This window comes from Gordionus sp. m RMFG-2023, chromosome 1, assembly GCF_954871325.1.
Source record: "Gordionus sp. m RMFG-2023 chromosome 1, tfGorSpeb1-WG-v2, whole genome shotgun sequence".
Lineage (NCBI taxonomy): Eukaryota > Metazoa > Nematomorpha > Gordioida > Chordodea > Parachordodidae > Gordionus > Gordionus sp. m RMFG-2023.
In genome coordinates, this window is record NC_088775.1 from 9,374,110 (window position 1) to 9,389,818 (window position 15,709).

General features: G+C 25.8%; 1 protein-coding gene across 3 annotated transcripts; it reads left to right on the forward strand.

Annotated features, from left to right (window-relative positions):
* The first annotated feature begins 5,862 nt into the window (after positions 1-5,862).
* LOC135931173 (probable cyclin-dependent serine/threonine-protein kinase DDB_G0292550) lies at positions 5,863-14,505 on the forward strand. Of its 3 annotated transcripts, none has more exons than XM_065468087.1 (15): positions 5,863-6,003; positions 6,053-6,178; positions 6,224-6,300; positions 6,703-6,820; positions 7,273-7,445; positions 7,705-7,864; positions 7,932-8,284; positions 8,410-8,543; positions 9,023-9,528; positions 10,657-11,117; positions 12,533-12,820; positions 13,485-13,739; positions 13,869-14,032; positions 14,146-14,198; positions 14,299-14,505. In XM_065468087.1, the coding sequence occupies exons 1-15, from the start codon at positions 5,906-5,908 to the stop codon at positions 14,429-14,431; spliced, it is 3,099 nt and encodes a 1,032-aa protein (XP_065324159.1). In that variant the 5' UTR covers positions 5,863-5,905; the 3' UTR covers positions 14,432-14,505. The 3 variants fall into 3 exon arrangements, with proteins under 3 accessions (XP_065324159.1, XP_065324158.1, XP_065324160.1); XM_065468086.1 differs by having other exon boundaries at positions 12,530-12,820; positions 14,299-14,501; XM_065468088.1 differs by having other exon boundaries at positions 12,530-12,820; positions 13,485-13,718; positions 14,299-14,497.
* Positions 14,506-15,709: the final 1,204 nt, after the last annotated feature.

Consider the following 15,709-nt stretch of genomic DNA (forward strand, 5'->3'; position numbering starts at 1 on the left):
TTTTATTTTAGGTATTAGAAGTGTTTCCATTATTTTATGGTAACTAGTCCTGATCCAGTATTTCCCATTCAAAAAAGGAAAAGTCTATCAAAAAAGAAAAGTGTCAATTATAAAAGAAAAAAAAATCCGATTAAGAAGAATTATCAATCAAAAAATGAAAAAGTCTAAATGAAAAAAGGAAAATATCGATTCAAAAAAGAAAAATATTTTATTTTAATATTATTTTTTATTTTTTTTTTGTCAATTTTTCTTAAATCTTTATTAAATATTTTCCCTTATTATTTTATTTCTAACATATTAGGATCTCTTTAAGCCATTTTTAATTTTAATTTCTCTTTTTTCTCAGTTTATTTTTCTTCTCATTTTGATCATTCTTCTTTGTTTTTTTATAAATAATTATATTTATTTATTTACCTTTTTATTTTTTGTCACTTTATTTTTATGTCATTTTTAACAACAAATTTACCAGGAGTGTCAACCTTCATAACAATTCTTTTATTTTTTTTCTCAATATTTTTATTTTTAAATTTAACCTAATTTCTATTTATTTTTGGATAATTTATTTATAATTAGTAAAATATGTATGTAGCAAGAAACAAAAATTTATATTAATCATTAATAATTTTCCTTCTTCTACATTTTGAAATATAGATATCCATATTTCTAAAATAATTCTTCGCATTATCGACAGATATTTTTTTTCTATCTAATCTCAATAAAACGAATTAATTCCTCTTCATTATTGAAAAATACATTTTCATTGGAAGGGTTGTATGGTTTTAACTATTTTATTTTATACAATTTCCTATCTATCCACTATCTAATTATAAGGTTATGATCAAGTGACCACAGCGTCTACATGAGCGGGAGGGGTAGGAACAGTCTGCATCCTATTTATTTGAGGGGGTAGGCTGCTTTAATGGGTGTATGATAAATTTTTTGGGGGTTATCTATTAAATTTTGAGATGAAATAGGACAAAATTTATAGCTAAATACTTTTATTATAGAATTATTATAATACAATTCATCGACCAAATTTATATATTGCAATGCAAACAATCATACACATTGTTTTCCAAATAAACTATTTTTTTAAATGTAATTTAAAAGGATTAGATATTTCAGCAAGCTCATAATGCCATAATAATTAATTCATTGTAAATAATGGAGGTTTTAATTGAATTTATCTAAAAAATAAATTATTTATATTCACAAAATATCATGGTAGTAGAGATAGATTAATTTAAGTTATCCTTTATAAATTCTTTGAAAAGAGTATCAATAAATTACCGCCCGGAAATTTTTTAAGGGGGTAGGCAAAGGTTTTTGAAGGGGATTTTACATCCAGTGAAAATCCTGTCATGTAGAAGCTGAGTGACCATAATCCAAAATTTATATTCATCATATTACTTTCTTCAAAATGAATTTGCATTTCATTTACAAATTTTCTAAAATGCATAACGTAGCAGGGACTATCAATAACTTCGAATCTAAATACTCCCGCAATCGTTAGACCAGCAATGATAGCATAATTTATTATTTTTATACCTTGACCATTTTTATTGGACTTTTTCTTTATTTGATAATATTCAATTATGGTCTCATTCGAGTGACGAAGCGTCAAGTTTACTACTAGGGAAGCAATCAAAAAAAAAATTTTATTATTATTTTTACTTTAGTCAAACTCAAACCATAAAAACATAAGATTTATAAATAGGTGGTATTCGTCTTTGTTTTTGAGTAAAATGATCAAGTACTGCATTATAAAAGTTATCGCTAGATTTTAAATTTTTTTCATAATTTTTTTTCAATTGAAATCAAAGATAGATTCGATAATCGATTTTGGCTCATCCTGTTTCTGTAATAAGATTTGATTCTTTTTAAAGATGAAAAACTCCGTTCTACACTTGCTATTGTTGAAGCCAAAGTTATGATGAATTTGCATAATTTAAAAAACTCTTAAACTTTTCATCAAATCGGTGCATATTAAAAATTCAAGTATTTCATTAACATTCTTTTTCTTTCTGAATTCAACATCCGGAAACACTACCTTTAATTCGGTTCCAGATTGTGTAAGTCAAAAAATTGAGAATAAGTGTCGTTTGAATTATCTAATAAATATTTTGGGAAATTGATTATTTGGAATTTACTAATATCTAACAATTCGACGAATTTAATATTTTTTGTGTAAAACATATGAAATAGAATTAATCAAATCATTTTGAATATTGCTTGATAGTACAAGAAAAACTACACTATTTCTAAATTATGTTTCAATTTCAATAGTAAATTTTCTTCCGCGAGTAAATAAATTAATTCAATATAATTTCCTCTATTTACTGAATTAGAAGATTCATCATCACCACAAAATACTAGCTCCTGAATTCCAAGAAAACATATATAGTTGATCAATATTTTCAATATTTCTCTATTTGATTTGACTTTAGAATTATGCTGTTCGATTGATATTTTGCGCATCGAATCTATCATATTTTCAATGCGATTTTGGCCAAATGTTTTTAATTGAATCATCGACTGCAAATAAGCGGTTGATTCTTTGCCGTTTAACTGCCTTTGAAAAATTATTCAAATCCGAAAATCCTTTATTATTCTAAACATATTTTTACTTTGGAAATAATAGGCATGACCAACAATATAGAGAATTAGAAAATTCCAGCGAGCCATTCATATTTTCCCTATTTATCGATAGAAAAATTACGGATGCAAGTTTTGATTTCTTTTTTTAAGTTTTGTAAAATTGGGTTTGGTTTTCCTTTTTCAATAATCAATTTTTTAGCATCAAAATTTCTTGAGCTAAATGATAATGTTAATAAATTTTCAATAATAGAATTACAATTATAAACATTAATTAAGGATTTTAAAAACGAAAAATTTTTTATTTTAAAAAAATAAGGAAAAAAATATTATATAAAAAAATTTCTTTCTCTTTTATTTATTAAAAAAAATAAGCATTTTTTTATTTGCTTCCCTAATGCTTATTTTTTAATGGTAAAATTATACCATGGCATGATTTTCTCTTTATTTATTAAAAAAATAAGCAATATTAAATTTGCTTCCCTCATGTATATTTTTTTAAACGTAGTTAAAATAATAGTAAATTTTTTAACGTAGTAAAAATAATAGTAACTTTTTTAACGTATAAAAATAATAATATTTCTTAATATAGTAAAAATAATATTAATTTTTTAACGTTATAAAATTATATTAATTTTTTAAAATAAAGTCAGTTTAGTTATTTAGCATAGTACAAAGATTATATTAAGTTTATTTAAAAATTTTGTAAGAAAAATTTCAAGGGCAGCAATGCTTCCCTTGCTTCTATGAACGCTTCGTCACTGTCTCATTGATATTAAAGACTGGCTCTTATCAATAAAGATAAATATTTCTCTCTTTTAGACTACATTCACAAACCTATTTTCATATTCTTTGCGAATCTCATATTTGATTCTGTAATTTTTCTAACTATACCTAATGATATCCTTTTAAAACTATACCTAAATCCAGATAATTAACGAATAAAAATATTTTAATGATAGAAAGTGTCATATTATTATTTAAAATTATTTATTTTTAAAAATTATTTTGTTTAATATTTATCAAATTTATAAATAGTCGCCTCATGTAAAACTCGTGATCTCGTCTCAAAAATATAAAAGGGACTAGATTTTATAATTATGATGACTTTGACTTTTTTGACTTTTTTTAAAAATATATTTAGTCAATAAAATTTGATTGAAAATTAATTAATTTTAGTTATAGAATTTTGTTGGTAGATTAAGTAAGTTATAAAATGGTGTTGTATTGGTGTTTTTTATTGTATATAATTTTAATAGAAAGAAGGATGTACAGTTCTATTTCCTCGAGTTATTAATCAAATTGTTATTATTAAATATTTCTATATAACTTAAATTATTTTGTGAAAAATTTTATGAATCAATTTCAATTTTGAAAAAATATTTAATTTAAAAGGGTAGGGATCATGAAAATTTGGCGGAAAATATTATTTAAATTTAAAGATACATTTAAATATTTTCTGCTAAAAAAAATTTATATGGCTATCTCAAATGGCTGGTAAGGCTGTCATTAATTCTTGGGATAATAGATAAAAGACAAGAATTGTATAAAATTTAATCTTAGTAAATAATAGGATAAATGTCCTTACTTTAGGCACGTACCCACAACGGGGGGTGGGATTAAATTCTTAGTTATTTAAGAGTATCATGAGTATTTAAAATTTTCAGGGTATCCCACTCAAAAAAGTAAAGTCCCAATCAAAAAAGGAAAAGTGTTAAACAGAAAAGGTAAATGTAGATGAAAAAATAAAAATTGTGTCAATAAAAAAGGATTATTCCCAAAGGCTTAGGAAAAAGTCCTATCAAGAAGGGAAAAGTGTCAAACAAAAATTGCAAAGATCCAAAAAAAGGAAAAGCGTCTTAATATTTTATTCTTCTTTTATTTTACTTAAGTCATAATATAATCAATATTATTGTAGGTCAATTTATATTATTTTTTTTATTTGCAAAATGTTGTTTTGTTTTATTTGACAATACCATTTATAATAAAATATTTGCCTTTTTTACAATGCATTTTAATATGTGGAAGCCAAAATATTTTTATGAAATATTAGCTGGAACTATTTGCAATATACGGGTCTCAGAAGTAGAAGCTTACCCACTGGTGTTGCCCAATAGAAAAATATGGCTACACTTGGGCATAAAATATTTATAAATATAAAACCTAATTTAAATTTTTTAAGATGATAATTTAATGATGAGTATTTTCTAAAATAATTATGTCCTATCCTTATTCAATTGAAAAGGTAATTACTTACAATTAATAACGTACATTTTACTAACGGTTATATCTACGGATATATCTTCATATTTAAATATATGAGACATTTAAATATGACGAGATATTATTGGTAAGAGCTATTTTCTGAGACAATTTGTTCAAGGACATTTTGTCCTAGTATATATCAATCTTTTAAACAAAATAAAAGTTTGATTAATTACTTTACATTATATATGTTTACCCCAAGCCTCTCCTATTAAAATAGCAACTGCGATCGTGATTATATAACGGCTACATAATCATAGTCTTTCGCCAATAAAATGGTTAATAGCAATTTGCAAACTATATTGGTAAGTAAGGGTTTCTTTATAAATAATTATATTTTATTACAGACGTAACCATGAGGAAGGGGGGGGGGTCATTAGAAAACAATAATCTATTCTTGCAAATATCACTTTAAAATAATAAAATACCTACCTCCTTCATCCCTTCATCCCTTCTCCCATCCCCAAATATATGAAATATATTAACATAAACAATAATTTGAAAGAAAAATAAATAAGTTAATAATTTTAAAAAGTAATAAAAGATTACTTTTATAAAAAAAATGTAAAAAAATCAAAAATTATTTTTAAAAAAAATGTACAAAATCTATGGGGAAAAACAAACCTATTTACCCCTTACACAAACCCTTGTCAAAACACTGGTAAGGCTTATGAATTTAATTTAGTTGTATAGTAGAGTATTACATAATTTTTTTCACATGTGGCCAAATCTATTATAACCTATACTTTAATTTGCTCCAAATCACTTTTATATTAAGATATTTACTTAAATTTATTTCAGGACTTTTACTAAAATGTCAGAGCTAACAAAAATAAAAATTAAATTTGTTAAAAGCTTTGGACGTAGAGGAGTTGTTAACTTACATCTATTTAGATTTATAATATTTTTATTGATACTTAAAATATTGCTAAAAAAATATGTGCATTAATTTATGGTTTATTTAAATCTATTTTTAAAATTAATTCCAATTTCTGAAAATTAATTGTGAGTAGTATAATTTTATTATTTTAATTCCAATTTCAAAATGGCTCGATTAGCACTAAATTCGATGATTGTACCAGCTAGTCAGCATACCCTCTTTATGAGAGGGTTTTATGGCAATATGAATAAAGAGGATGTGAGGTATTGTATTTAATTTTTTATTTAGCATTTATACCTTTAATACTTATAGGGAGTTCTTTACAAAAGAAGGCGGGAAATGTTCTTTTGATTTTGTTAAACTCTCCGAAGATAGGCGGTTATTATTCGTTGCCTTGAGATTTGAGAGCAAGGATGTTGCCAAAGACATAATGGCTAGGTATAATTAATTTTTATTTATTTCTTCAAAATAATTTATTCAAAGATATCATGATACTGATGTGTTAGGTTCAAGAATTTCAATATCTTGGTATAAAGATTTAAGAAAAGCAAGGCAAAAAGGTATATTCAAGATATTATAACAAATCTTAATGAAATGTTATTATTTTATAAAAATAATGATTATTTTATTTTAAATAGCATATTTTACATATCTCCTCATTTTCTATGCTATGGAAAAATATATAAAAATTTGTTAAATATTTTGATATTTGAAAAAATTTTACGTGGAAAAAAGTATCTAGTGTTTGAAACAAGAGTTGATAATACTTTATCAAAAGAAATTTAATTGCTATATATATAGTGAAAATATTAGTGCGAAAAAATAAAGTAGTTATATTTCAAATACATGGTAAGTCAGCATAAATATGCCATCTCCACTAATTATACATAATTTAATTATGAATTAAAAAAATATTATATAATTATAATTGAATTTGATAATAATGTTAAATATCTTTATAGCTTTTGATGCAATGAGAGATAGAAGATTAAATGATGGGCGACATTATAATAATAGAAGAAGTGATAACTTTTTCCCAGATAAAAGAGCTCACAATAGAAGATCATTTTCATCAAATAGGTTTATTTTATTTTTTTTTAAAAAAATCAATTTTGTTACTGATTGTGACATTTTAGTTAGTATAAACTTTTGTTGTTTTTATTTAACTATTGACATGTCATATAGTTAAAGTTTTAACACTCTGAACCTGTTAAAAAAATTTTACAGCCTGACCCCAATTTATATTAATATAGAAATTAATTTTTATAATTACTCAAAATAAAAGTATTACAGCATTTCTATACATACAATCAAATATTTTTATTTTCATAATAAATTTTATATAAAATTGATAAATTTATAAAAATTTTCAATGCCTGAGCTGGCCAGAATTTTTAAGGCTTGACCCAGCTCAAACCCAATTTTTTTTAAAAAAATGGGCTTGGCTAAGTACACGCCTGGCCTATTTTTGCAGATCTCATAGTTAATAATTTATATCATTACTATAATATTTAATATACTATAAATTTAAGAGTGAAAAGAAGTTTTTCCTATGATGAAGGTAGTGAGGAAGGTGAAATTCGCAATAAAGATTCAGTGAGCAGATCTAGATCTCCACATGATGCAAGTTCAATATCAAGATCCACATCTTCTGCTAGAGCAAAATCTTCTGATAGAGAAGGGTCAATTTTGAATAATGGTGAAGGTTAGTATTAAATATTTCACAATTTCTTTCAAAAAAAATTACATAATACTACAACTAAGAAAATAGATAAGGCCTGACAGGCCCAGATTCTCTTGGTTAGAACTCTTTGTCTCTAATAAAGTTATCAGTTGCTTTTACAACATTTTTATAAAATTGCTTATAAAATAATATCTGTCATAAATAGTATTGGCTAAGATTAGCCTTTTTTACAAATTGGCTTATCAATTATTTTATATATTCTTTATATTAAAATTAAAAGATGCCAATAGAAATAGGGGTAATAGTTTATCTTCTCGGAGTTTATCTTCAGCTAGACATTCCTTAGCATCTCATCCAGCAAATTCTCCTGGTAAAGAAAAATCTTTATCTCCACCGGAAGATGGAGAAAGGAGAAGAAAATCTGGGAAAAGAAAAAAGAGGTTTATAATATTTTTAATATTTTATGTCTAAAATATTCATTTTTCTAATCTATCAACCACCAATCAGAATGCCCAGAGGTTACCTAGACAATCCCCTCGTAAATGAGGATGAATCCAAAATTGATGCATCAGCTAATCATAATGACCAACCAAAAGTAGTTGAAATAGATAACACTCCTATTTTTAATGAAAAATCTCCTGCCCTTGCTGCTTATGAAGAAGAGGAGGAAGATATCATAAATTCCAATAGTAATTTGAATATGAATCTTAATACTGGGAGTAGGATTGAAGAAAATACAGAGGAAAAAGAAGAAGGAGCTCTTACAAATGATAACATTGTTACAAATGAAAAGGATTCTAGTGGCCAGGATAATATTGAAGCCACTGAGAAGTATAAAGAGATAATTGAGAAGGAAAAAGGTTAATTTAAAATATATATTGTAATTTATCTATTTTTCTAAACTACATTTCTTTTAGCACATATTTATTCCTTTAAAAATGAAGAGTTGAATATAAATATTTTTAATATTTGGCCTGCATTCCAGAATACCGTGAACGTAAAGAACGCAGGGAACGCAAACCCTTTAAGGGTATAGGAAGGAATTATTTTAAATCCTCTCCTCCACATGGCTCTAGGCGTAGAAGAGAATCTCCTTCCAGGAATAGCAATGATTACAAGGTAATATTTGAAACCATATGTTATTTGGGGCCCTGGAATTTTTTGATTGGCTTGGCACTATCATTTTTTATAATGGCATAATTTAAAGGGCAATTAAGTTTATTTTATTTGATTAACTTATTTTGAATCTTGATTAATTTTATTTAGAATCTTGCCATAATATAAATTGAATATATAAAAAAAATTTGTCAAAATTTTCTAAAATGGCTTATTTAGAATTTCAAATTTACAATTTGGAAAGGATATTACATTTTTAACTCGGTTTTTCAGAAATCAGGATATACTAATGTTAAAGTTAAAAAATTTATTCTGTTTCTTATGATGTTATATTGCAAAATCTTATTAAAATTTAAGTCATTATAAGTTAAATTATGCTTGATGATTATATTTTCTTTGAAGAAATATTTTCATAAATGTCACCATTGAGTATTTTTTGTTTTTATTTAACAATTTTAATTAAATATGATTTATTATGTTAGTTTTCAAAGTATGAGGATGAGGAACAAATGTCATATCGTGGGGGTGGTGGAGGCAAGTTTTATTCCAATCATCATCCCAGGTCGCGATACAGAGGGGGAGGTGATGGGTATCGTGGGCAGATAGATCATAGAAGGAATGTGAACTACCGAGGCCAAAGGGATTACCATGGACAGCACTATAACAACAATGGCTCCTCGTGGTATCAAGGCAGGGGAAATAGGGGTGGAAGAGACACAAGGCGCCATAGAGGTGGGGATGATAGCAGGAGTTCTGCGGAGAGAGAAAACGAGATAAATGAAGAAAGGGAACAAGGTGATCATGATGAGACCACTGTGGATCTAGAATCCACCAAGCTGGGTTCATTAGTGCGCAAGCGCAAGACTATCCGGGAACTCAGTAAAAACACTCAACCTTCAACTCCTGATCCTGCTACACTGTTTAAAAACACCATGATTGAAACTAACACTTCTACAACATCATTGACTTCATTTGATAACCGGGCTAGGTAATTTGACATAAAAATAGTAATGATTTATTTTCTGATTTTTATATTTTTTCATCATATAAATTGTATAGAATTTCTTTTTGATTGATGTATTAGATCTAGAGATCTGCAAAGTTAGGCCCGGCCCGAGTCTGGCCGTTTGGGCCTTGCACAGGCTAATTCTATTTAAAATAATTAAGTTTAGGCCAGCCCAGGCCTAATATTAAAAAAAAAAATTTGGGCCGGGTTGAGTCGGATTTTGAATTTTTTTTAAAATATATCTAAATTTATCAAGATATTAAATTTTTTATGTAAAATAAAAATCTTTGATTTTATTTATTAAAACTAAACGACATATAACATATGTCTTTTATTTTGAGTAATTATAAAAATTGATTTCTATATTTAAAATTTGGGGTTCGGGCCTGGCTGGCAAAACTTTTTTTAGAAAAAATTTCGGGTTCGGGCTTGGCCGGCAAAACTTTTTTTAAAAAAAATTTGGGGGACGGGCCAGGCTTGAAAAGTTAGGCCCGATGCAGATCACTAATTAGATCAAAGGGGGCAACAGGCAGGCAAATTATATTAAATTTTGTAAAAGTTATAAAATAAAATAAAATTTATAATCAACTTAAAAAATATATACATATAAAAAGATTATAATAAATAAAATTATTAAGATTTTACACTTTTATTTTTAATAGTTTTTTACACAATTTAAATTTATTTGGATTATTATGTTTATGCTAAATGAGCAAGAAATCGAGATATTCTGCTGGCCCCATTTTTATCTCTTATTTTAAATTAAAAATGTTATTTTTGGCAATTTTATTATTTGAGATAACAGAAAATCAAGGCACAAAAATCGACCCCTTTTAATGTTTGTTACTGTATTAATTATGCACTAAATCATTTTGAATGTTAAATTTTATTTTTATAACTAAATTGATAATTGGTAAACTACTGACTTAGTTATAAATATAAGATTCAAAAAAATCTTTTCTCAGTTAAGGTCACTATTTACACTAAAATTAAGACATTTTTACAAATTTTTATTGTCATTGAAAGAAGTGGGTTTTGAGGTATTCGATTTTATATAAAATGAATTATCTAATCAACAATGTTTTAATTATATATATATATTTAATATAGTACTACAGATTTGCGTGAAACCCCAAATTCCTTAAACTCTATGGATATCAATGAAATAAAATCAGCAGGAGTGAATATAGCAGGAAATATTCCTGCATCAGAGGCTGACAAATTTCTTGCTTCTGTTCTCAATAACCCAAGCGGAAACCAAAGTGGAACTGTGGCAGCTGCTTTCCAGCATCATTTGCAAATGATAGGTGGGTATCCAGGCTCTAATCTATATACAATAAATAATACTAATACAAATGCTACAGCAACTACTACTAAAATTGCAATAAATTTAAAGATGTTTGCATCCAATTCTAATGCAATGAATACTATAAATACACAAACCGTCGATTCTAGTCGGAGTTCACTATGGAATCAAGATATTGGGACAAATAATGTGCCTGGAGGGGGAGGAGTTACTTACCCCTTTCCAGGAGTGGAGAGAAATGAAGCGCTTGCTGGTGGAATTAATGGTAAATTATTTATGCTTTTTTTAGGATTATGCTCTATTTTTTATATATCAAAGGTTAGTAATATAGGAGATTGATAAAAAAGGAATAATTATTCATACTGGGATATTTTTCTAATAGAAAAAATTTCATTTCATTTATGACTATAAATGTATGAATAGTATTAGAAAATATTGATTTTAGCCAAAAATTTATCAAGGGAGTTTCTTAAAATTATTAAACAAAACTAGGGTTGGCAAAAATTTAGACTATTACATAATCGAAAAAATCAATTTTTTACATTTAAATCATTATTGTCATGAGTGGGATTTTTTAAAAATCTTTATTATATTTTTGTTTAAGTGCAGTAATTTTATTTTGTAACAATGCACGAGAAATTTAATAACATCTCTACCCTTCCCAATTCCAGGTGGGGGAAGTGTCCCTATGCCTTATATAAGTTTTGTGGTAATTATTTATAGTATAAGAATTAAGAGATGCGGGAATACCTCCTCTTACAATTAGAAAAATGAGGGTAAATCAATTTTTATAACAAAAATTTAACAATTAAAATATGCAAGATATTAATTTAAAAAAATATTTTTATGGATATTGTTTTGATCAAATTAAAATAAAGATCTAAATTGTTTATTATTTGAATTTATAATTGTTTGTAACTTACTATTTTTAAATTAGATATTATTATAATATGTTCACCTTAACATTTCTTATTTATTTTAAGCCCTAATATGTTTTAAATTCAACAACCAGTGAGATCAAAATTGCAATAGAACATTACAAATTTTTATACCATTACCTCATATTATATTTGATATATTTTAAAAATGAATTCATAGATATTGCTAGTGATTTTTGATCTCTTAATTGATATTTTTTAATTTTTACAATCTGGATTAATTTTTTAAAAGAAACTCATTAGCATACAATAATATTGATAAAAAATTAAAAGAAAAATGTTTAGATTAATATTAATTTATGATTTATTTTATTTTAAAATCATGTTATTAAATAATTTTTCTCATTATGATTGAGAGTAGATTTAACAATTTATTTATAGCAGAGACCTGCAGAGGTGCCATTTGCATGGCCTCTGGATTTAAAAAAAATACAGCCCGGCCCTAAACCCAGGTGGGACTCAAGGCCCTGCAGGTCTCTGATTTATAGATTGTATCAAAAATAGAGAATGAGAATGATTTTATTTGGAAAAATTAAATATTAAACTTATCTAAGTCTTTATATTCAGTATTTTGGTGAAATTTGCCAAATAAAATTGTATTAAAAATATTTATTTAAATCAGTAGTTTTAGAAAAATAATTAAGGGGTTAGCAGCGATTTTTATTGCCTACTCTATCAAAATGGAGTATGTATATATCAAATTACAAATTTATGTTTGATTTTAAATATCACTTATTAGTAGGTCTGGATAAAAACACTGCCATCCTCAGAGATGCCTACGCCAAATTCATGGATGATGTAATCAATAACCAATCCCAAAACCCCTATAATTTCAATCAGCAAAATAGAAACGCTAATACAGATAACCAATCGACTCAAAATAACACTAATAATATTGGCAGCTTAAAACAGTCTGAGGAGAATGACGAATTAAGAACTTTGCAAGAAAAACGACAAAAACGGAAGAACAAGAAGCTTGGGGAGGTAGAAAATACTGAGGTTAATGGCATAAGCGATGATAACTTTGAAGGTTAGCATTTATTATACTTCTTTTATAATCAATTTTAAGAGACTATATAAAAATCTATTAGGATTAGCATGATTAAATCACTATCATTTTTTTTATCTTTTGTCTTTACTTTTAAAATAAAAACATTATAATTAATTATATCTCATTAAAAATAATTTTATTTATATTAATCTTAAAAAAATCTTTAACTTATGAAAAAATAATTGTAACGTTTTGTTTATATTTAAGGCTGCCCTTATTTAAAATAATATTGATTTTAATTTTGATACTAACAAGATGAATTCATGCAGTTTGTTACAAAATAATCAAAAATTATCTAATATTAAATTTTTTTTATTATAAATGAACATTATTGATAATTTAATTTTATAGGCTCAGGACCTATTAATGGGCATTATTGATAATTTTATATGCTCAGAATCTATTAAATTTGTTTAACAATAAAATATTATTTATTTATTATTCAATATTGTGTTAACAAACGTTTATTCATAAATTCTACACTGTGATTGCCATTTTTCAGGAGTTATTTTCCTCCAGGTAAAAATATTTTTATTATATTATTAAATTTGTTTCTATATAATATCATAAATTTTTGCCAACCTTTACGTCATATTTCCTATTCTATTATTTAACCTATTTCTTTATGTTATATTAACAATAGAAGATGATGATTGGAGGAACATGGCGGGAACTGAAACGGCCCTCCACAAATCTAAAAAAGGGGGGAGCAAGAAAAAGTCATATATTGACACTCAACGCACAACTGCTGACACTCAACACAAAAGTGCTGACAAGCTCAACGAAGAACTACGAGCTAGACTCCAGGAAGTTTATCATCACGAGAAAGAAACATCCACCAATAAGAGAAAACAAAGGATTTCTTATGATAAAGAAGGTGCCACTAACAATTACATATGTATGGAATGATCTATTTTATATTGTTAATGAACTTCACATGTTTTATTGCACAATATGTATATAATCAATTATCTGCTATGTTAATAATTAAAATTAAATACATTATATATATTTTTTTAAATATTAGCTGATGGAGAGGATCTAACAAGCGAGGAATCAATTCCAGAATACAAAAAATCAAAAAGACGACATATCAATCCTGAGGAGAAGGAAGAGAAGAGTAAAGCATCAAGTGGCTTTAAATTTAAAACTTTGGACATTTTGGAATCATTTAAAAACAAAATAGAAATCGTAAGTCATACATTGATGTTTAGTCAGAATTTTTTTCTGGGTTGATTTTATTACATTTTCAAAATTTTATTCATACTATTTATCTTATTTTTCTTTATTATATAAAACTAAAGGCATACAAGGAGGATTGTTCTGTTTTATATGGTGTGTCGAAACTGCTTGCTAAGTACATATTAATATATTTTAATGAAAAATCCATAAAATAATTAAAGATCTAAATGATTTTATACAATAAAATTTAAAATAATTTTATTAAAAAAAATTAGTTCTCCTGATGATGCTTTAAGAGTGTCAATTCGTAAAAGCGCTGATGAAAATGTTAAAAATTTGGCCAACTCTTGTCTCTCTCAAATGAAAGAAATTTTTCAACGTATTAAATCTTCCGCTTTAGATGCTTAAAAATTGCTTTAAGTTAAAATAATACGTTTTTTCATACTCCTTTTTCTAATATGATTTGATTAAAAAATGTACATATATTATAATAAGATAAATTATTTTGATTGTTATTATATATAAATATTAAAAAGTTGATAGTTATCATCTCATTTATTATCGTATTTTTAATTTTATGATAACATATTTTTCTCATTGTTGTAAAACATTCGTATTTTTCAACATTAATAAAATTTAAAAATTAATTATACATCCGGATTTTAGGATTATTAATAATTATGATCGAAAACTTAATTTATCTATGCTTTCGTGATTATAATTTTATTTTAACATTAAATTACACTCAAATTTTAATGTGGAAACAAAAACAAATCTTTTTTTAAAAACAGATAAAAGTAACATATCTATAATGGAATCTCATCTGGCCTAAAGTTTTAAAACTGCGGATATGATAATTGATGTTTTTTATATTCATTTTTAATTTTAGCCTTTTTCATTGGATTTGAATTTTCCAGGAAAAACGAGAAATATTTTTTAAAAAATAGTTTTACAGCATTATTGATTTATTTTCATGCTTTATTGAAAAATATAGACTATTAACATTATTTAAACAAGTATGATATCATTTCAATTATTTTGCTTGTTATCTTTTGAAGATGAAAACAATTCTAGTTCAGGAGCAATTTGTCAATTGAAGTCATAAATTGAAAATTTGCTCTTATAAAAACTATTCTTCTAACCTTATCGTTTTTTAAACCCCTATTTCGAGATTTGTGAATATTTCCAAAGCAGAACTAAGTTCTTTCTGAAGCTGCACTAGTTGGTGGCATTGATATAATTCTTATGGCAAGAGTAAAATACAAACAAAATTAAGTTGTTTTTTTCTTTAAGTGTGGTTAAAGGTATTTTGTGGGATTTTATAATACTTTTATTTTTGTTACTAAAATTTGAATTTCCTATATCCTTCAAAGCAAATTATGTCCATTGGCTGACCCAATATATTTGATAATATATTTTTTATGTGTTCTCATGCTTTCTTCATTTTACTTGCATTATCCATTATTATTGTGTTAATTTTCCTGTTTCCCATTTATTTAATAAATTCATTAGATGGATGTATCCATTATGCATTTTGGTCCCTGCTTCAATTGATTTTTAGGAAATGGGACTTAGGTTACCACAATAAAATTTATAATTCATTTCCTTTGTCTACCCATCTTTAATAAGGTTCAAATTTTTAGTTTTATATACTTTTAGTTATATTCACTGTTAAACAAATTTTTG